At 44.4% G+C, this 21,805-nt stretch overlaps 1 protein-coding gene across 4 annotated transcripts in view; it reads left to right on the top strand.

The window, feature by feature from the left end:
• The window catches only part of GYG1 (glycogenin 1), a 33,785-nt gene extending 14,579 nt beyond the window's left edge, over positions 1-19,206 (top strand). For 3 of the 4 annotated variants that reach the window (XM_046003875.1, XM_046003877.1, XM_046003878.1), the window contains exons 5-8: positions 2,564-2,690; positions 15,935-16,154; positions 18,037-18,087; positions 18,350-19,206. In XM_046003875.1, coding sequence (XP_045859831.1) covers positions 2,564-2,690; positions 15,935-16,154; positions 18,037-18,087; positions 18,350-18,523 — 572 coding nt within the window. In that variant the 3' untranslated portion in view covers positions 18,524-19,206. The remainder of the gene's footprint in view (positions 1-2,563; positions 2,691-15,934; positions 16,155-18,036; positions 18,088-18,349) is intronic. The other variant, XM_046003876.1, reaches the window with a different exon arrangement.
• Positions 19,207-21,805: the final 2,599 nt, after the last annotated feature.

Genomic DNA, 21,805 nt, shown 5'->3' with positions numbered 1-21,805 from the left:
GAGGCATTCTGCTATGTGGTAAAATTACAGTAAAAAGCAAAAAGCCGTAGTCTCTGTCCTTACAGAATTTAGAATCTAATGGCTAACAGTTCATCATATTTTGTAATTTAAGCACATTCATCCTCAGACTTACAAAAAAAACTGTTTTCAGAGAGTAGTAGGTACACATGCAGTTGTAAGAAACAATATATAAATTTCCCATGTATCCTTCCCCAGTTTCCCCATGGTAACATCTCAATTCCACAAAAAGGAAATTGACATTGATACGATCCGTAAGCTTTATTCAGATTTCAGTAGTTTTAAGAGTTTGGTGTTTTGTGTTATTGTGTATGTGTACGAGTTTTTTGTGCAGTTTTATTACGTGTGTAGTTCAGTGTAACCACAACCACAGTCGAGACAAAACAGTTCCGTCACTGGGATCCCTCATGCTACTCTTGGAGCCTTGGCGCTTCTCCTCCACTCTCTCCCCATCTCTGATCCCTGACAACCACAAATCTGTTCTTTGTTTATAATTTCATAGTGTAAAGGATGTTCTATAGCTGGCACAGTAGAACTCGTTTTTTTTCATGCAGCATAATTCTCTTGAGATCCCTCCAAGTTGCTGTGGGTATGCGTAGTTCTTTCCTTTATATTGTTGAGTAATGCTTCATTGTATGGAGAGTCCACATTCCTACACCTGTTGATATTTGGACTGTTTCCAGTTTTGTGTTATGAATAAAGCTGCTACAAACATTTCCTCAACCTTTATTTTGATGATTACATGCAAAAGGAAATTAGTAAGACTTCAGGCCTCTGTACCTCAAACACCAGTGTTTATGCCCACATCTGGGGTGTCTTTGTAGAATCCAAAGTAAGCCACTGATGAATGGTATGGCGTTTTGGCTTTAATATTTAATATTTTGTGTTTCAGAATGTTGTCAGTGTAGCTAAACTCGGTTTTTGTTCATGTAACTGGTGAAGGACATCTTGCCACCATCTTCATCATCCTTCAGAATTCATGAGGGTAAAATCTCAATTTCTCTGTTGAGCTGTTTGTCCCTGGAAGAACGAGGACCCATCTGAGCACCCAGTACAGAGACATTGCTCCACAGACATTTGTTCAGTAAATGCCTTTGATCCATATGGTTGACAGAGGGTAGTAAGAAAGGGTGAGATATACAGAGGACGAATAAGGTACACTTAGACTTCAGACCGAATGTTTTGATCTTACTACTTAGTTCCAAATATTAAGTATAATCTCCAGATTTTTAAAGTCTCTTTCAAAACCAGTGAAAACCAAATAATAATGAGAGTCAGCCCTGTTGTATATTTAAGAAGAAAACTGGGTCCTGGGGCAAAGCAGACTAAAGAGGGAGGTAATCACTCAGTATGGCAGCCTTGTACTTGGGAAGAGCAGGATTCTCCCTGCCTGCCATCTGCCGTACATTGCGCTTACACCCCCCCCCCACACCACCACCACCCAAGCTGCTGTTATGCTGTATGTGCATGTTTTCCAAAATCTCATGAGCCTAAACCAGAAAGGACATGGGTTATGGGGCAGAATATGTTTTGAGGTGGCACATTGACCTGTTTGGTTACTTGTGTGTTTATGATTTAGGTTAGACACTTTTGTTTCTTTTGAATGAATGGCCATGGTTGTCACTTTGCAAGGAAGGCATAAAGATCAGGGACCCCCAGGGGCTAAGCAGACACTGTTATGTGGTCTTGGCTGACCTTGGTCCCAGTAATGACTGACCTGGACCTGTCCAGAGGCTTGGTCAGTGGTAGAAGAATGTACCAGGATGATGTGTCTTTCTGGGCCTCTGTCAGTGAGCCAACAGCTGGGGCTCTGGAAGACCATTCCATTAACCCATTTTGCTCTGTTTTGCTTTTTACCACCCCCACCCCTGCCCCCATAGCCTCTTAAAGTCTAAAATCCTTAACTGAGGATAAAGTCCATGTAGTCTGAGCCCTGTGTGATCTGGTCCCTTCCTACATCTCTGAGACTCACCCTTTCTCCTGCTGCAGTCCAGGCACACAGGCCAGCTTCCGGGTCTTTCCACAGCTTCATGTTCCTGCCCACCTCACATCTTCGGTACATGCTGTTTGTTCTGCCTGAAACACCATCTGCCCTCCTCCTCTTCTCCCCCTGTATTTGTTGGCCTCCTCATGGACGCCTTCCTGACACGTCACGTGTTTTTGAGCCACTTCCACATGCCTCATAGCACCCAGCACTTCGCCACTCTCCTCCTCCTCTGTGGTGATGCTTATTGACTTCTCGTTTGCTGGTACCGGTGTATCCTCCCTCCTCCTGCCCTGCCCCTCATGAAGACGATGGCCATTTCTCTGTTCCCTGTTGACTCTCCAGTGCTTGGCTCAGTGTCCGGCACATAGCAGCTGCTCAGTAAATACTTGCTGAATTCATGAGTTAACTTGGGAAAATGGCTTTGGTTGGTTTAACACAGAGTTTCTTACTTTAAACATGGAACCCATACCTATTTTTAACGATCCAGCTATGTGTTCCTATAAAATTATTGACCTGTCTCTGAAGTTTATGACAGTAATTCATTTCTTTTTCTTTCAGGTGGGGACCAGGGTTTACTGAACACATTTTTTAACGGCTGGGCAACAACAGATATCAGAAAACACCTGCCATTTATTTATAACCTAAGCAGCGTTTCTATATACTCCTACCTCCCAGCATTTAAAGCGTAAGTGCAAATGGTTTAACTGCTGTTGGGGGTGGTCAGGGCAGGGGAGTGGGTTTGGGGGGTCCCTCATTGTCATTCTGAGGACAGTAACAGGTGGGAATTTGGAGGGAAGTCTTTCTCATATAAGAAACATGGCCATGGTGGGAAAAGGCCTAGATGTTACCAGTTACTTGATTTGGAGTAACCCAAAGGGCACTTAACCACACTATAGGAAAAGGTTCCCATTTGTTCCTGGGGTGCCACACCCTCTGTTCAGTTGTCCCTCTGTCATGGTCATGAATCCATAGTGGGCAGAAACCCAGCTTCATAGTGGCTACTAAACTTCAGTTCCTGTACCTCTAAAATGAGGATGTTAACAACTTTCTCTGTGGTGACTGTGGAGATGAAGCAAGATGCCGGCCACAGTGTGCGGTCCTGGTGCAGGGCAGGGCTGTGGAGCGAAGCTCCCTCGTTCACATTCTGGAGCAGCTTTTTCCTGGTTCGTGACTGGTTCCTGAACTTCTAGCTCAGGAGGAGTTAGACTTGTTACCGAACTTCTCTGCCTCAGTGTCCTCCAAAATTAATCGTGATCATTAAGGGAGGTAATCCTATGAGGTGGGTAGAAGAGGGCACTCAGTAAACAGTCACATGATTAGTCCTTTTAGGTGGCGATGTGGTCTAGCAGTAGGCATAATCTGTGAAGCCAGAAAGGCAGCGTGTGTTCTCACTCTGCCACTTAATCTACTCAGTGGTTTAGCCCTGTGCCTCAGTTTATCCGTATGCAAAATGACAAGGAAAATCAGACCTACCTCACAGAGTTGTCGTGAGGACAGTGCGAGCTCAGATAGGCATAAAGCTCTCAGTGGACATCTTGGTTTTGGCAGTATTGTTTGTGTCCCCTCCACCCCCCGCCAGTGTGGTTCTAACTGAGCAGTTAATACAGCCTAGTTGCGGGGCTGGTCTCACGGAACAGGGCCCGGGCCCTGTTCTTTAGCCTCTGACTCATTTGTGTTGCATGAAGATGATGATTCAGGTTTCTTGAGTGGGGGCCAAGCTGTCAGGTTGATCCTGAGACACAGCCATGAGCAGCAAAACTCTTTGAGTTGGGCTCGGCTGTGCACTCTCTGTCCCGCACCGGCTTTCCTGAGCCAGCAGAAAACAAAGGGCCTTTCTCTCCTCATATTTCGTTATCCAGAGTCCCCTCTTTTCGTCTCCCACCACAATAATGAGCGCGTCTGGCTTCTTGTGGCAGAAGTGTTTCCTTTTCTGTTCTTTTCTGGTCAAACTCTGTCAGCGTTCCCCCAGATAAGGATTATAAGTATCTTGTGTTCTTTCCTCCCTAACTGTTCTCTTGGCATATGTCTCTGACATATTACAGCCTCTTGATTGTCTTCCCTCTCTAGAATGAAGCAGGCAAACTATCAAATACACCAACTGTCATCCGAGTAACACAAATAGAACAGGATTCACTATCAAGGGGTGGATTTGGAAAAACTTTTTTTTTTTTTTTGGTCCCTCCGTCCTTGGCCTTGTCAAGTACCAGCCTGTCTTGGCCTGGAAATGTGGGCCTGATTCTTTTCATTCTTATTGCCTCATAACTCATGCTGCAGCTTTTGAACAGTGCTCCCACAGACCATGATAGCTCCATCCCCTAGAGCTGAATTTGTGATAATAGGGCGGTTGGTTAATGTAATTGACTAGACTCCGTTGAGCAAGCAAAAAGACGAGAGGGTGAAGAGGAAAGAATCATTAGTAGTGTGAGCAGTTCTACCCACCATTCCACTTAATGCTGCCTAGTGAGCATATGTCCTGGGGGAAAACGTTGGGGAGACATGACTCTCATCTCCTTCCAGTTGGTCTCAGTTCCCAAACAGAGTTAACCCTAGTGTTCAGAGATTTGTTTTTCTTTCATGTAAGGTGGCCCCTGGTGCCTAGCAACTATCTCCGCTGCGGTTCATTTGGACTCCATCTGATTTTCACCCCAGCACCAAAATTGAACACACTGCACCTTTCAGTTGCCTGGTTTGCACAGACACTGCTTGCTTTTATTTTGTTTTGACAAGAACAAGAAGCAGGCAGAGCAGAGTGAAGGTTTATCATGGGGGGGGGGGGATAGACTTACTTGCTACAACCAGGTCCCCTCTCTCAGGAACTCAGTTTTTATATCCTCTGAATGAATTTACCAGAAAAAACAGTTTGAGGTCTAAATGACCAAAATGGTTAGGATGGTTCTTCTTCCCCGGCTCAACAAATCAGTGCTAATTTTGGAAATCTCCTTGGTTTACTGCCATAATGCAAAGTATATGACGGGCTGGGGAGGCTGGGAGCAGCTCCCTCCATGAGCTGCCCTCAGCTGGCCCCATGACCCCACAGAAGCTCCGTGCCTCGGTGCAGCCCACCCTTGGGGCTGTCTGCTCTGCGCTTCTGTGGTACGACTTCTCAGGGTGCTGCTTCTCTCACCCCATTGCTGCCTATTTGGGAATGTTGAAACCCCATCAGAGAACTCCTTTTTCCCCTTCCTTTGCTGGAAAACGCTTTTTTTTCCCTGTGGAGATCCACCTCCAGAGACAGTTTTCATACCATTGGGAATGGTGCAAAAGATAGTTCTATCCCTTTTTTGTTCCAAGTGAATGTCAGCTTGTGGCCCAATCTTTTAAGCTGAAGCGGATGATCGTGAACACTCCGGCTGCCATAGCTCCCCCACGGATCGCCCTGTGAACCTCTGGGAGCTTGTCGTGAGTGGGATGCCCTGTTGCTGGGCTCAGAGTCACCTCAGGGGTCTCCGGGACTTGGTGGCCCTGTGGAGTGCTGGCCTCCCCTAGGACGGCACGTAGATGGTGTCAGATAGAATGAGAGACTGTGGAGTGCTTCAGAGCGACTTGGGCTTGGTGGAGCAAGTGAAAATTTGTCTTACCACCTCCAGGCAACCATGTGCCATGATGAGGTCACCAAGGCAGTATTTAGCTGCCCCGGAATCTTAGAACCGTGGGTATCTTCAAACACATGCTGCACTTAGGACAGTGTAGCCTTGTAGTTTTATGTGAAGTTTTTGCTAAAGGATGTCCTAATATGAACCTTATTTGGCAAATGAATTGAGCGATGAAGGCAACATTTCTCGTACCTTTATCTACATACCATTGGATATAGGGAAGGAAACACTAAAGGAAACACTAGTTTTACCACTGTGAATGAATTCTCAAACATAGTTTCTGAAAAACAAAATTAGTGCTGTTTTCTGTAATAGGAGATAGTCTTTAACACAGCATAATTTGAGAGCTGAAATGCTTGATTTAGTAACTTTTAAGGTAATTTGTAATATATGAATTGAGAAACAAGTTCATAAATGCATTTCTTAATGAAATATTTTTTTTAATATTTATTTGACAGACAGAGATCAGAAGGAGGCAGAGAGGCAGGCAGAGAGGGGGGGGGGGGAAGCTGACTCTGCTGAGCAGAGAGCCTGATGCAGGACTCGATCCCAGGACCCTGGGATCATGACCTGAGCTGAAGGCAGAGGCTTAACCCACTGAGCGACCCAGGTGCCCCTCTTAATGAAATATTTTGAAAGTGCCTACCATAATGTTTAGGAAATAGTAGTCTTTTAGTCAATACGAGTTTCTTTTTGGTTTTCTTCATCTGGAGGGCCTATTCATGTAGGTTAGAATCTGGCTTGTGCATAGCGCTAGGCAAAATCTCATCAGCCTTTTTAAAAATCAGTCATTTAGCTCTATTTTAGTTTTCTATTCTGTCTACTGACTAAAACCTGTTTATGGCCTTTTGTGCCATTTAAATGGACCCAAAGAAAAGAGAAAGAGTTCTCTGGTACTGCTTTAAATTGCCAAATTAATTAGCCCTATTGATTGACATCAGAGCTTGTCTTACCAAATAATTTCAAAATATTTTAACTTTATCTTTTTACTTGAGTTCAGATATGATCTTGAGTTCAGCCTGGTCCTGGTCTAGTCTCAGAAAGTGTGTCTAGAAACCTTAAAGATTTCTCTCCATTTGCTTACTGCTTTAAATTCTTCTGAGGATATTTGTATCCACTGTTCTTTCTCAGGAATGGGGCTTATTCATTAAGACCTCATCAAACCTCTTTAAAATCAGTATTTTCCAAAAATGAAATGAACCTTTGGCGTCCAGAATTCTGTGTTCATGTATTTCTGATTTGATTGATTTTTCTTCCTTGACCCCTGAGACACCCTTAGGTCCAGCTCCCCACAGTGACTGTTGTCACTGAAGCCATAGAGTTTCTGTGTTCCTTACTTTCACACTCTTAACGTCTTCACTTAAAACAGCGAGGCCTCAGAGTTTGGATCTGTCTTATTGCGTCAGCCGTCTGTTTGTCCACTCACCTGTGTGGTTGGTTGGCGGGCCGCAGCACGCAGGGGCTCACAGCCGGATGAGGGTGCTCTAGTTTAATCAGCCTGCGACTTCCTGCCTGCGGAGAGTTGTCCGGATGTCACGTGGCATGGTCCGTCATGATGTGCGTGTGAGAGGAGAACCCAGCAGTGGTTGCCCGGCTGTCTTGTTCCTTCTTTGTGGGCCCCAGGTCCCCCAGTGTCCAGCATGGCCATTTGGTGCTTCCAGCCTCCTCTCTTGTTTATCAGGCGAGGTGTCCTCTCTTCTTACTGCTGCCTGCTCCACTCCCCTACTTCACTTCTGTCACCAAGGGGAGAGCTTCCCCATCAGATGGAGCCCAGCCATTAGAGGCTGCCCTGGCAGTGGGCCAAAAAGGCATGAGGAGTGGTATCTCTGGGCAGAGGTCCGGGTGAGAAATGTCCTCGGGGGAGATGGAGCTCATGGAAGGGGAAAGGCGTGTGGATTGAGTGGGAGACCTGCCGTCTTCAGGTCTCAGACTGCTGGGCCACACTCTCTCTTTCTTTGTCCCAGATACGTTCTGTCTTCCTTCCAAAGTTTTCTTCTTTTTCTAACTAGTGCATAAAAATCAGGGAATTTCACACGAAACCTAGATTTTCAAATTCTTTTGAAAAAAGGTATTTGGAGAAAGATGTCCAGTGACTGTTAAACATGTTAAAAGGTTTGGGGCCTTAAGTAGTTGGAAAGATGGGGCCAAGCAGGTGTGTGGGGACAGGGTTTGACCAGAGATGGATTGAATGTATCCAGTTTGGGATGCATTACATTTGAGGGGCGTGGGATGCATCCTTGGGAAGATGGGGAGTAGGTGAGTAGATGCAGGAGTGGGGAGTTGAGGAGAGAGGTCTAGGTGAGACCGACCTTTGGGACTGTCAGCATAGATGTGCTGTTCATAGCCATGAGACAGGCTGATGTCACCCAGAGAGCGACTGTGATAGGAGAGTCCTGAAGACTGAGCCCTAAAACAGGAAAACGTGGAGGAGCAGGGCCCTGAGACCAAGAACAGTGAGGCAAGAGGAGGCCCAGGAAGGTGAGGTGCTGCACAAGCCAGCCAGAGAGAATGTTCCGGGCGGGAGGGAGGGACCCATCTGTATCAGACCACGTTGTTGAGAACTGGCCCTGACTTGGAATGTGGAAGTCACTGGGTGACCTTGACAAGAGCATGTGTGGTGGAATGGTGGGAACAAGCCTGATTGAAGTGCGTCCAAGAGTGGAGAATTGTAGAAAACTCTTCTGAAACATTTTCTTTGAGAGGGAGCGGAAAAATGGGCTGGTGGCTAGATTGGGATATGGGATCCAGAGAGGGTAGCAGAGGTGGTTTTTCGAAGGTGGGAGAAGTGAAAGTATAGTGGTCTGTTGATGGGAATGCTCAAGAAGAGTGAGAGAGGGCGCTCTAACCATGCAGAACACTGAAGAGGGCCTCTGAAGTCCGGTCCTGGAGTCGCTGAAAGGACATGTGTCCTGGAGCGCAGGTGGAGAGGTGGGTGTCGGGTAAGAGCCAGGACAGCTTGGTCTTGGAATGTGAAGGAAGGCAAACTATGTAGACACAGAAGGTGGCAGATGGGCATGTTTTTTGGTTGAGTGAATGGTTCAGCAGGCACCCAGCCAGGAAGGACGGAGATTGACAGGGTGTCCCTAGGAAAGTCTCCATGGTGGCCTGGAGTCGTGGGGTGTCCTTGGCCTCCTGGGTGAGGACAGGCCACCCTGGCAGGGGCAGTAGTCAACTAGGTCCTCGTCTAGGTGGTTAAAGTCCACGCCTGAATATTGTTGTTGTTCTGATGTCCAGGGCATGAGTGGGAGGGTTATTTAGCTTGAAAGGCAGGGAAAAGTCAGGGGGGATCCCTGATGGCCACAGTTCTTTGCTGCTAGGTGGCAGCTGTCTTTTGGTGATGCGACATGTGCTCGCTTGTGCGCCACCGTCCTGACGCCCAGCAGATCCACTCCTCCTCTGCGTGGCCAGCCCACCCCTTGGGCACTGTGCTCATGACGCTTGGTGTAGACCATGAGTAGCTGGGTAAGAGGAGGAATTTGAGGGTGAGGGGGAAAGGGGGCTGAGAGGTAGTAGGGAAGGGATTGTGCAGGAGAGCGAGGCTGAGGAGGCGGTGCAGGAGTGAGCGGCCTTGTGCCAGAGAACATGAGTCATGGAGGTTGGTGGAGGCCGATTGACCCCTGCTGCCGCATTTCCCAGAGAAAGGTCTCACAAGTCGTGCTGTGTTTCTTCTTCTTGGCTCCTCATTGAACATCCCAAATAAATTGCTCAGTGAGACGTAAAATGGCTCCTGTACGCACAGTCACGGGGTGGTTCCGTTTCCATTCTGAACACTGCTGTAGTCTCATCCACACGTTACCAGCTGCTGAACTAGTCATGAAAATTCTATCTGATCTTTTGGTAGCATCAGGTCACAGGGATTATTTTAACGGCTAACATAAGCAGTATTATTGCTGGCTCAGGTTCAAACTATGTCTTGTGATCTGGATGTCTCTTTTGAGATTCTATCAAGTTAAAATTAGAACACTTATTTTAAGAGATGTATGCAAGCTGAGACAAATCCCCATTACTGGGTCAGAATGAATGGCTCTTAGTAATTTAGAGACAATTGTAATATGTACCCAGTGTTGTTTTGTTTTTGTTTTTTTTTATTCCTGCCTCGTAATTTGGTGGATAAATAAGGCAGTGAGTCAACTAGTGAATCTTCCCGTTATCCTTGCTCTGGGTTGAGGTCAGTTGAACTTTATCTTTTGACATCAGTATTTCCCTTTCTTATTTGTCAGCTAACTCTTTTGCTTTTAGCCAGGCAACATAGATTCTGGCTGGTACCTGTATGTGGCCTGTGGTGAGAGAGCCAAAACAAGAAAAAGACCCTGAGTTCACTCTGTAAGAAATATGCCCGAATTTGCATTTAGGCTAAAATATTCTTGTAAGCAAAAAAGTGATTTCCCTTTTTACTTAGGACCTGTTCTCTTATTTCATCTTGATACAGTTATTTTGGATTTTCTTGAATAATTGAAGAGTAATTGGGGCGCACCTGGGTATGGCTCATATGGTTAAGTGTGTGACTCTTGATCTCTGCTCAGGTCTGAATCTTGGGGTTATGAGTTCAAGCCCTGTGTTGGGCTCCATGCTAGGCTTGGAGCCTACTTAATAAAAAAAAAAAAAATTATAAAAACTAAACAAAATGTAAGAGTAGAATTGATTAAAATGATAGAAAATGATTTTTAAAAACATTCCTCAGGAAGCAGGATTAAGAGGTAAAAATAATTACAGGAAATTCATATCTAGATTAATTGAAATTCTAGATACAAAAACAGTGAGACCTTTTGCTCATCTTTTTTTGCAAACTTTTATTATGAAAGCTAATAGAGCAAGCCCTTCAGGCTACTTTGCTGTGTAAATAAATACTGTTCTGTTTGTACAGTTAGAGCATAGTCGTATAGTTTTACCCATGTAACTCACACACCTTCATAGAAGGTGGCCAGTGTTAGGCCTGACAGCACCCCTTCTACCAAGCAAGGGCAGCCCTAGGTGGTCTCCAGAACATTGTTGTGTATGACTACCTTATGTCTGTCTTCTCTTCCCTCCCACCTTCCTATCAGAGCCCCATGTCTCCCACTTAGCAGCTGCCTTACTTTGCACCCTGCCCCACCCTCCCACCGTCAGTGGCTTGTGGGCTGGCCAGAACCTTCCATGTTCAGTGACTCAGCCAGGCCTGTGCTTCTCAAAGAATCCTGTTCTAAAACTTGTTTTTCTCCTACCCCGACTCATTTCCTTAGATCAGTTTGGTGTGTGGTAGTTAGGTTAAAGGAATACCTTGATCCCTTAAAAAAGTTCCCATGCTTCACTGTACAGAAGTAGGGGGCTGACCATGGACTTGACCCCATGACCTCTGAAGCCTGCACATGGCTTCTTTATGCCCCACTGTCGTTCTTACTTCCTGTCTTCCGCATTCCCGCATCTCTCCGCTGTTTCCCTCCTGAATCCCCATGAGCACTTTCTGGTGGGTTCCTCAGTCCTCCCAGCCGCAGTGGAGACCTAGTCACCTTGTGCATTTTATGATTTGTTTTGTTTTTGCTGAAACTTGGGTCGCTGTTGGGTGGTTATGTCACATCTTCACCATCCCGCTCACTCTCGTCCTTCCCCCATCTCACTGGCACCAAGGAATTCCCTGGCTTCGGGCACAAAGGGCTGTTGCCTCCACATTTAGGACCCTTATGACCGCTGCTTCTACTTCATACAGGCTTATCGAGGACTGTCTTCAAACTAAGACTGCTCAGTCTAGGAAAGGACCCTCCAGTGGGTACAGTTTTCTCGGTGGTAACGGTAGAATAGGTAAGAAGGTAATCTTGAGGAGGAAGGATCCTTCTTCTACCCACGGAGGGTGTTGATGGTTTAGATTAAAGAGATGCTCAGGGGCCATGGCTTCATGAAGGTGGAGCCCAGGCCTGAGCCCCAGTGAGGTGCAGGATGCGGACGGTCCCCAGATGGGGTTTCTGTGGACATGGCAGGCGGAAGGCATTGAGCCATATGGGGTGGTCTCTAACCGAAGGTTGCAGAGGCCTCTGAGCCACCGTGGGGCACAGACAGACCCAGAGGCAGAAGTGTCCCCTCCTGCCGTCAGCTGAGATGGGCACTCTGTCTCACTGGGCAGTGTTTGCAGCTCTGCAGTGGGCCAGACCATCGTGCCCTTCTTCTGCATGAGCTTTAAAGGCCCAGTTCCAGGAGCGAGGTTTTGGAGAGGAGCTGGGTGGCCCTTACACAGTCCGCGTAGGGGTCAGCTGCTGGTCCTAAGCACCACCATCCATTTCTTGTTCTCCCCACCTTTCCCTTACCTAAGTGCAAACTAAAGCCTTGTGAGAACAGTCTGTCTTGGGCAGTGCCGGCTTGCTTGTTTTGTAGCTTTCTTTCCTCTTGGTTACTTTCTTGCTCTGTCCTTGACTATATTTGGAGCATTTCCAGGGCTCATTAGATACATCCTTTCCACTCTTCAGACTGGCCGTCTGTAGGCAGGGAATTAATCTCTGAAGTAACAGATGTCCCTCTCAGATGACGTCCTTCCAATTCTGGGAGTGTCTTTCACTAAGAGCCTAGTTGTGGCTAAGAACCTTGGCTCTGGAACCAGACTGCCTCTGTGGAAGCCCAGCCCTGTCACTCACCAGCCGTTTGGTCCTAGACAAGTTATTGAACTATTTCATGCCTTGGTTTCCTCACATAGTTGTTTTGGAGATTAACAGGGATATAAAACATGCAATTGTCAGCCAGTGTCTGGTCCACATAAGTACTCAGTAGGTGTTAGCTGTTCTGTGACTCCTGTTGAAGCGTGTGCAAACTGTCGGGAAGCAGGTTAGTTCAAGGAATTGCGTTTATGTTCTGACCACGTTTTATTTTAATTAGCATCGTTACTCTCCTATAATGTCCTCCTGTAGGACATTCATATGGCAAAATCATGGATTGAAACCTACCAGTCAGTTTTATGCTAGGAGGAGCAAACAAGTAATCTTGCTACAGGCAAGATGAGGAGGAGGCGGGATGTCTGAGAAGGCGGAAGCGAGTGCTCTGTTCTGGTCTCAGGCAGGTTGGTATTGCAGACAAGGTAGGGCCTGCCAACCCCCAAGACACATGCAAGTTTCCGGTCTCTGGGATACATTCCCCCCATCACCACTGGAACGTTTGTTGAAGGCTGTTACCTTCCCCTGCTGTCTTTCCCAGGTCTTTGCCAGGCCCTGTTCCGCACAAAGCCTCTGCTGAAAATCCGCAACTGCACTCATGGCTTGGGGGTTCGTTCCCGTAGCCCCTCGTGTCAGTGTTGCCAGGTCACCTGGCTCGTTACTCATTTGTGCTGTTGTTCCTCATTTTTATGTTAGATGACTCCTTTCCCTGTTTCGGTGAAAATCTTTTGAGGTCCTGCACTGACCGTATGTAATAGTTGCTTATTTAATTAATAGCCCTGTGCGCACAAATTTTGAGCGTTACCCTTTAAGGATAAAACTGAGAGTACTTTGTGTGTGTGCGCGCACACAGGTGCATGTGTAAAATATGAAATGAAGAGTCAGCCTGGGGATTTCCAGTATCTACTTGATTTTCAGAAGAAAGGCACTGTGGTAGTGTCCATAAGTCTTGGGAGGAAATTTACAGGAGACTCTATTTTTCTTGCATACTTTTGGAGTGGCAGAATGGTAGGATTGGTAAGAGCGCAGGCTTGAGAGAAAGGCAGAACTGTACCAAATCCCTTTTCTGCCACCTAATAGCTATATGGCTCTGGCTGACCCCCACCCCCCCGCCCCCCCCCTTCCCCCCCAGGAGCATCTTTTAACACGTTAGTAAGATCTACCTTTAGACTGTTAATTATTCACAGTCACGCCCTTAAAAAAGGATGCCTGGGTGGCTCAGCTGGTTAAGCGACTGCCTTCGGCTCAGGTCGTGATCCCAGGACCCTAGGATGGAGTCCTGCATGGGGCTCTTTGCTGCTCAGCAGGGATCCTGCTTCTGTTCCTGCTACCCTGACTCGTGCATGCTCTCACTCACTCATTGGCTCTGACAAATGAATAAAAAAATCTTAAAAAAAAAATTGGGGCCCTAAACATAGGAAACATGGGTCTCTGGCATTTAAAAAAACAAAAAAACTTTAGAAGATTAGAAAGGTTACATGAATAGTTTGCATTATTTCAGTCTGTACTTCATGCTCCACTACTTTGGTTCCCTGTAGGATAAATCTACTAACAGCTAACATTCGAACCCAATGCCCAGGGATCCATCCCATTTTTCCTTTTTCCTATCAGAGTTTCAACTTTGGCTCCAGTGGGAGTACCCTTGGTCTGACTCTCATATACCTACCTGATACCTGCTCTCCCCCTGCCCAGAACTCTGTATCATTGGCACTCCAGCTCCTGTCTGTTGTGCAAGCCTGAAGTCATTGCCCCACAGAACTGACCTTTCATGACCGCCCTGCCTTTGCATTCCCAGAGCAGTCACTGTTCCCATCTTCCTTTCGGCACTTGTTGTATTCACTTTTATTATGTGGCGTTATGTACAGAGATTTCCTTCCAGCCAGAATGGGACCGCTCTTAACTCTTTTTAAGAAATTATGAAATATAGTATATAAACAAAAGGGTATATATAAAAAAAATTTGTTTTTTGTTTTTTTACTTAATCCAAGCTAAGAAATGGAACACAACCAGGGCGACTTGCTGGCCCAAATGGTTAAACATTTGCCTTCAGCTCGGATCATGATCCTAGCATCCTGGGATGGAGCCCCACATGAGGCTGCTGGCTCAGCAGGGAGCCTGCTTCTCCTCCTCCCTCTGCCTCTCCCCCTGCTTGTCCTCTCTCTCTATATGTATATATATCTCTCTGTCTCAAATAAACCATTAAAAAAATTCTTCAAAAAAGAAAAAAAATCAAACACAACTACTACCTTGGAAGCTGTCTTGTCTGTCCCTTCCCCATCACAGCTTCCCCTTTCCCACAGAGATAACCAACATCATGACACATATATTGATTACAGTTCTCTACCTTTTCTTTTTTTTTTAAGATTTTATTTATTCGAGAGAGAGAGCATGAGCAGGGGGAGAAGCAGAGGGAAAGAGAGAGGGAGAAGCTGACCCTCCACTGAGAAGGGTGCCTGATGCAGGGCTTGATCCCAGGTCCCTGGGATCATGACCTGAGCCGAAGGCAGATGCCCAATTCCACTGAACCACCCAGGCCCCCCCAGTTTTCTCTTTAAATAGTACTTTTTTTTTGTCTTGCCCTGTTTAAGTGGATTCATATGTATGAATTTCTATTTGAATATTTAATAAATTCATCCCTTTGCTACATAATGTGTATAGCTATAGTTGATTTTCACTGCTATATTGTATTCCCTGATCTGAATATACCAGAAGTTGTCCTTTAAGAATGACAAAATAGATAATCTTAAAATCTCAGTGACATTCAACAGTAAGTATGTCTTTCTTGCTGGTATGTTGGTGGCGAGGCTGGAGCAGCTCTGATGATCTCAGCAGGCTTGGGAGCTGGGCCACAGGTTTGATCCACATCTGCTCTGTGGGTCTCATGCATTCTTCTGCTGACAGAGGTCCCTCAGAGAGAAGGCAGGTTTTTGTTTTGTTTTAGACACACTGTCGCTTCCGTCTCCATTTCACTGGCAAAGGCAGGTTCTGTGAGCATACCCAATTATCAGGGCAGCAGGGAAGTGTACTCCCCCGTGGAGATTGGGAAAAGGGGTGAACACTTGCTGAACAAGCTTGAAGATCCGGTCACTCAGGGGGCGCCTGGGTGGCTCAGTGGTTTAAGCCGCTGCCTTGGGCTCAGGTCATGATCTCGGGGTCCTGGGATCGAGCCCCGCATCGGGCTCTCTGCTCAGCAGGGAGCCTGCTTCCCTCTCACTCTCTCTACCTGCCTCTCTGCCTACTTGTGATCTCTCTCTGTCAAATAAATAAATAAAATCTTTAAAAAAAAAAATAAAAAAAAAAAAGATCCGGTCACTCGGGTGGTTTATAGTTCTGTTTCAAACAGCGCTGCTGCTATGAACATTTCGGCTGTGTCTCGGTTCCACATGAGAAAGACTTGTCGGGTCTGTGCCTAGGAGCTGAGCATCTGGGTCAGAGGTGTGAGCGTTTCCAGTGTCACTGGGTAATACCAAATGGTTTTCCAGGTGGTTGCGCCTTTCCTACCACAGTGGATTGGTGTTTTGTTGGTTGCACTGATCCACTGCTACTTTTGGATTTTTGTATATATTTAATGTACAACTGAATAATTTCAAAAATAGGTCTAAAATTTTTTTCAGTGAGCTCAAGTTCTTTTCCAACCACTACTTCCGGTGGAAGGTGCATCGTTAAGGCTACAAAACAAAGTGCTCAGAATCCACTAATGGTTTCGACTTGTGTTCTCTTGGCAGATTTGGGGCAAATGCCAAAGTTGTTCATTTCCTGGGACGAATCAAACCATGGAATTACACTTATGATCCTAGCACAAAGAGTGTCAAAAGTGAGTCCCATGATCCCACCATGACTCATCCAGAGTTTCTCAACCTGTGGTGGGACATCTTCACCACCAGCGTTTTACCTCTGCTTCAACAGTTTGGCCTTGTCAAAGACACCCACTCATACCTAAATGTGGTAGGTTCTGTTTTTTTCTTTCAGGCAATTTAATGCTGTAGTTTTTAAAACTTTGTATACTGGTAGAGGTAGTGTTTAGTGGTACTTTAAACGGAGGTGGTATTTGTAGAAAAAAGAAATGTCCATCTTACAGGGAAGAAATACTGTCAGCAAAGACTGTAGGTTTTGTGGCAGATTTCATTAGATGTGAGCACATAAGAAAGGACTTTAGAGGTTTATATGTATGTATGTGTGTGAGTGTGTGTGTGTGTATATATACACACATATATATCTGTATCTAGTATGTATAGAGTTGTTAGCCCATTATCCTAAGATTCTGAGATTATTTCTAAAGTATGAAGAATGTCTTATTTCAGGTTTTAGAAACTACAAACATTTAAATAGACATATTGTTTATTTTTGCTATCTGCTTAGAAGAATGTATTTTCAGTGAACATTACAATAACATGTGAAAACAAACACTTGCAAAAACAAATACTTTTCTAGTATTATTTTGATTTGCCATCCGTCTGCTCTTAGGGTTACATAGAATCTTGAAAAAGAAGTCTCCTTGTAAGAGGAAGATGGCATTAACATTTATAACAGCAACTTGCTTAGCCTCTTCCGAGTTTAAATGTCTTCCTCTGAGGTTTGTTCTTTTGGAAGAATTGGAAGATGAGAAGTTACACTTCTCTGCTACATATTAAGATACAAAGAACAGAACTAAATGGGTGAATTACAGTCGAGTTTAAGGTTGTAAGAGATCCTTTCTTCGGCATGGTAGAAATTTTAGCCATTTCACTTGATAGCACTTGCACCAATATATAAAATGGAGAAAGGGAAATATACACTAAGATTCTTATTTTGCTTTACATGGACCATGAAATAACACTTTGTATAGTACTCAGAACATTGGCTGGCATAGTAAGTGTAAGGAAAGCTAGCTATTACTATGTAACCCTTAGGACTACTGTCAAGTAAGTGTTACTATGTCCTTTTGTATATTAAAATTAAGTGAGGCTTAAAGAAGTAACTTCTCTTAGTTATATAACATACTCATCAAAAGCAGAACTGGAACTCAAATCTAGGTCTGCAAGACTCTTACTTTCCAAACAATATTATGAAAAAAAGAATTCTCGAAGAGCCTCCCAATATCATTGCTGTTGCAAGTGGAAGCAAAGGCAGGGCTAATTCAGGGTAAGGTTTCACAGCTTCAGCTGTGAAACCTCCCCATGGAATCTGCCCAAATACCTTGGAGTTTCAATATATTTAAACATCTTTATATACACATATACTGACCTATATATAGCAACAAAAACCAATAATCAAAAATTTTCTCCCATTTTCTCTGTTAAAAGCAATACCTGTATGCATTCATTTGCCTTCCTTTTTCTCTATTTCTAGTACCTTCTCACCTCAGAGCTTTTTGAAGGATAGCTTTGATATTCTTCTACAGTCAATTGAAGTTAATTGCCTTTCTATAAGTAATGAGATTCTGATTGAACGTAGAGTAGGTTTGCTCCATTTCCTGCACATTTCACTTGTTCCTTCCACAACCCAAGGACTGAGAATTATGAACCAAGGAAAGGTGATGGGAATTTAAACAGCTGTTCAAGACTAAGCCAATTAACACGAGCTATGAGAGTAAATGCTACTTGACAACAAGCTTGAACAGGCAGATAAGTTTGGTGCATAGTCTCAGACCATTTAGCTCCCACTTTTATAACATGAAAGCTTGTGTATGTGGTGTGGCTCTCTGGTTAGGTGCTTTCTGAAGGTTAGCCTCTGAGGTATCATTTTGTTTAAGTTCTCAACCTTTCAGAGCCCACACAGATCGAGAATTGATCGTGAGACTGTGTTCCCTTGTCTGTCCATCTTACACTTTCTAATGAACTGTTTGCAGCTTTCAGACTTGGTCTATACACTGGCTTTCTCTTGTGGCTTCTGTAGAAAGGTATGCAGAACTTAAACATTGACCCTAATTTACTTTGTTCTCCCAATGTTTTCACTGAGTCCAGAAGTCTTCATTTCGTTAGGAATAAATCATATGACCCTTGTATTTTTGTGTCTTTTGTTTGTTTCATGTAATACTTTTCAGTTTTTGCTACTTTGCATGATAATTCATCCTGGCTTTTCTCACCTTCGACTTCTTGCGTTCTTTAAAACAGTCTGATTTGCAGCTCTCAAGGAGTCTGTGATTATGCTCTCCTTTTTAGGAAGGCGTCTCAGGAGCCGTATCACATCTGTCCCTTGGGGAGATCCCGGCTGCAGCCCAGCCTTTTGTGTCCTCAGAAGAACGGAAGGAGCGGTGGGAGCAGGGCCAGGCTGATTACATGGGAGCAGATTCCTTTGACAACATCAAGAGGAAACTGGACACTTACCTCCAGTAGAAACACTGCCTTTTTCCCATGGACACGTCCACTTCACAGGCACTTGTTTCTGATACTTAGTATCTCGAGCTGGGTTAGGAAAGGTCTGTTACAGTTGCTAGAAGCTTTGAGGGGATTTTGTAAGACAACAGGTGAGAACTGGGCAAAAGTTGTGAAGTAGCAGTTCTGTTATGTGGACAGCGTTCTGCTTGTTAACCCTAGGCTTATTCATTACTCAGCTCTTGTCGGAAATTCTTAATTTTGCTAACGGCCAGCATATGTGGTAAGGGAAAGTCAGGCTAATTAAAATGGCTGTATCGACTCTAAAAATGTGCCAGTATGGCTCTAGATCAGTCTCTCTTCAGGATGGGACAGGGTATGTCTCTCTCGCTTGTGCGTCGTACCTTTCACTAGACCTGCATTTTATTTAGAATGGCCCAGAGACTGCTGGAGTGATTGTGATTCTGCTTTCAGTTGATGATAGCCTGTAACACTGCTGAGTGATTCATAAACCTGTCGGCAAACGGCGTTAACCCATTTTATTTCCTAACTGTAGTGTCTGAAATTGTTCACCAGGTTTCTATGTACAGTAAGGCAGCATGCTAAAATGCTTTTTTCAGTTCTGTGTATCTGTAAAGAGCAGTGTGTTCTCTGATGGTTACCTGCGGTGGCACCTTGTATGAAAATAAAGGCTTCTTGCCATATTTTGGTTGTCTAATTAAGGGATTCCCACTCCCCTTGAAAAAAAATGTATTAGGTAGTTTTTCATAATTGGTAGAATTTGTCAATGTTTTTAAAAGCCAGCATAAAACTTGACACTTGGAATTGGTTTCTAGATATCTAGAAATAGTTCACTCTAGTGTTCTCCAGTGACGGTGATCTATCTGTTCTGTCATTCACACGGTCTCTCCATATCAAGTGAGTGTTCAGATTTTAGAAAATACTACAATGCTGAAATCATCACAGGTTCATTGTCAGTCTCTGGACATACTTGATAATCTTTCAGGAGTTCTAGAATCAGTACTGGAACCAGTGACTTCTAGTGTTTCTATCCATGAATTAAAATGATATATGCATAAAGGATATTTATTAAATGTATAGACGATTCTAGGTTGCAAGGATGGCAAGCCAGGGAAGGGCAGGATCCAAAATGACCTTTTTAAAGCGATGTGAGTAGTTACTGTATTGGAGGAAAACCAACCAACCAACCAACCATCCAGCCAACCAGGAGAGAAGACCAGGACCAGAAACTCAAGAGGTTTAATTGGGCAGAAGCTGCAGTGACTTTTGTGACCTAACCAACCTGCAAGGTCACACTTTTATTTCCACAACATCCTACTGGTTACACGGGTCAGCCCTATTCAATTTGGGTGCGAATGAATACATAGGGGTACAGAATCTTGGAGGCAAGAATGGTTAAAGGCTGACTACAGAAGAGCTCAAGAAGTACCTGAGGATTTACCTAAACTTGTAAAATATCAAATAAATGATTTCTGAAGATAAACTACGATTAGGTGCCTCTTCTCAAATTATTCCTAAATCCAAGGATCTCCATGTTGGGGGCAATTATGAGGATGTAACCCCATCATAAGTCAAGAGATATGTATCTAAAATAGGAAACTGGTTTCCTGGCATCCTCCAAAAGTAATCAAAGTGATTTTGGGGGGATTGTGTTCTAAGCTTCATTAAGAATTACTGAATTTTGATGTAGTTGGTGTCTATTCGTTGCAGTTATTCTTAAAGATGATCTAATTCTACCTTTATGATTTACATTTTAAAACACTGCTTTTGCAGCTGGTGGAAAATAGCTTGAATTGAGGACAAGAGAGTTGATGGGAAGGACAGTTAGTTTACACTCGTGGTCCCGGAGAGAGAGACTGTGGTAATCTAGCATACCTTTCACCAGGATGAAGGCAGTGAATTTGCTGATGGATTGGAAGTGAAGAGTGAGGAAAAATGAGTAACTGAAGATGAGGGGCTTGAGCAACTGTGTGAGTCTCCAGCCTCGCTGCTCCCTAAAGCATTGGAGACTTAACTGTAAGTAGTTTTTTATGCCTCATCACTTAAAAATTGTTTCAGTAGGTCTCGGTTGAGGCCAGTTAACTCGGCGCAGTGTCTCTGCTCCAGGTAACTGCCAGGCAATCCAAAGACTCCAACCCAAGTATCATTTGAAAAACCACTTGGTACATTAAGGCGGTATCTATACTAAGTACAACAGGGAATGAGGTTTTTAGCAGAAGATGCATGAAACGGTCAGGTGGTGGTTGCATAGCAGGAGGCTCAACTTCTAATAATGAAAGTGAAACCTTTCCAAAAGAATCTCCGTTCTTTGAGTGATATAGAAAACATTACCATAAACAACATGTATAAATATATTTGTATAGTGTTTACCTTTTTAATGTCACTGAGACTTGGAGCATTAAGCTGAAGTCAGATTTGGCATGTCCTTAAAATGGTCTGCTATGGTTTACTTTTTTCCTTGCTTATTACAAACACAAATGGATTATAGTCTTTTTATACTTGGGTTATTTGATTAACTTATTTCTCTGGTTTTCAGATGCTGAAATTCAATCTCCTTTAAGTACTATGTAAGAAGGCAAAAGAGGAAAGAAAGTTTACTGGGCATTTACATCTCAGTTCTGTCCTATGATGTATATATGGTATACACATTTTTGCAGATAAGCAGAGAATAAAGTAAATTTATAGATTTTTTTTTAAGATTTTATTTATTTTACAGAGATCACAAGTAGGGAGAGAGGCAGGCAGAGAGAGAGAGGAGGAAGCAGGCTCCCCGCTGAGCAGAGAGCCCGATGCGGGGCTCGATCCCAGGACCCTGGGATCATGACCTGAGCGAAAGGCAGAGGCTTTAACCCACTGAGCCACCCAGCCGCTCCTAAGTTATAGATTTTGATTCAAATTATTATACTCCAAACCCCAGAGCTATGCTCTGCATTAAAAAAAAGTATTGTTGGGACGCCTGGGTGGCTCAGTTGGTTAAGCAGCTGCCTTCGGCTCAGGTCATGATCCCAGCGCCCTGGGATCGAGTCCCACATCCGGCTCCTTGCTTGGCAGGGAGACTGCTTCTCCCTCTGCCTCTGCCTGCCACTCTGTCTGCCTGTGCTCGCTCTCTCTCTCTGACAAATAAAATCTTAAAAAAAAAAAAAAAGTATTGTCACAACAGTGACATCAGAGAAACCTATGTAATGAGAAATACAAATGCCAGAAATCTGGGGAGTAATACAGTGCATAATAGACGAGTTTTCATTTTGCTATGAAGATCAGGACCGTGGCTTGAAAGAGTAC

The sequence above is a fragment of the Meles meles genome, chromosome 4 (genome assembly GCF_922984935.1).
Source record: "Meles meles chromosome 4, mMelMel3.1 paternal haplotype, whole genome shotgun sequence".
Classification (NCBI taxonomy): Eukaryota; Metazoa; Chordata; class Mammalia; order Carnivora; family Mustelidae; genus Meles; species Meles meles.
This window is presented reverse-complemented; position numbering and strand designations above follow the sequence as displayed.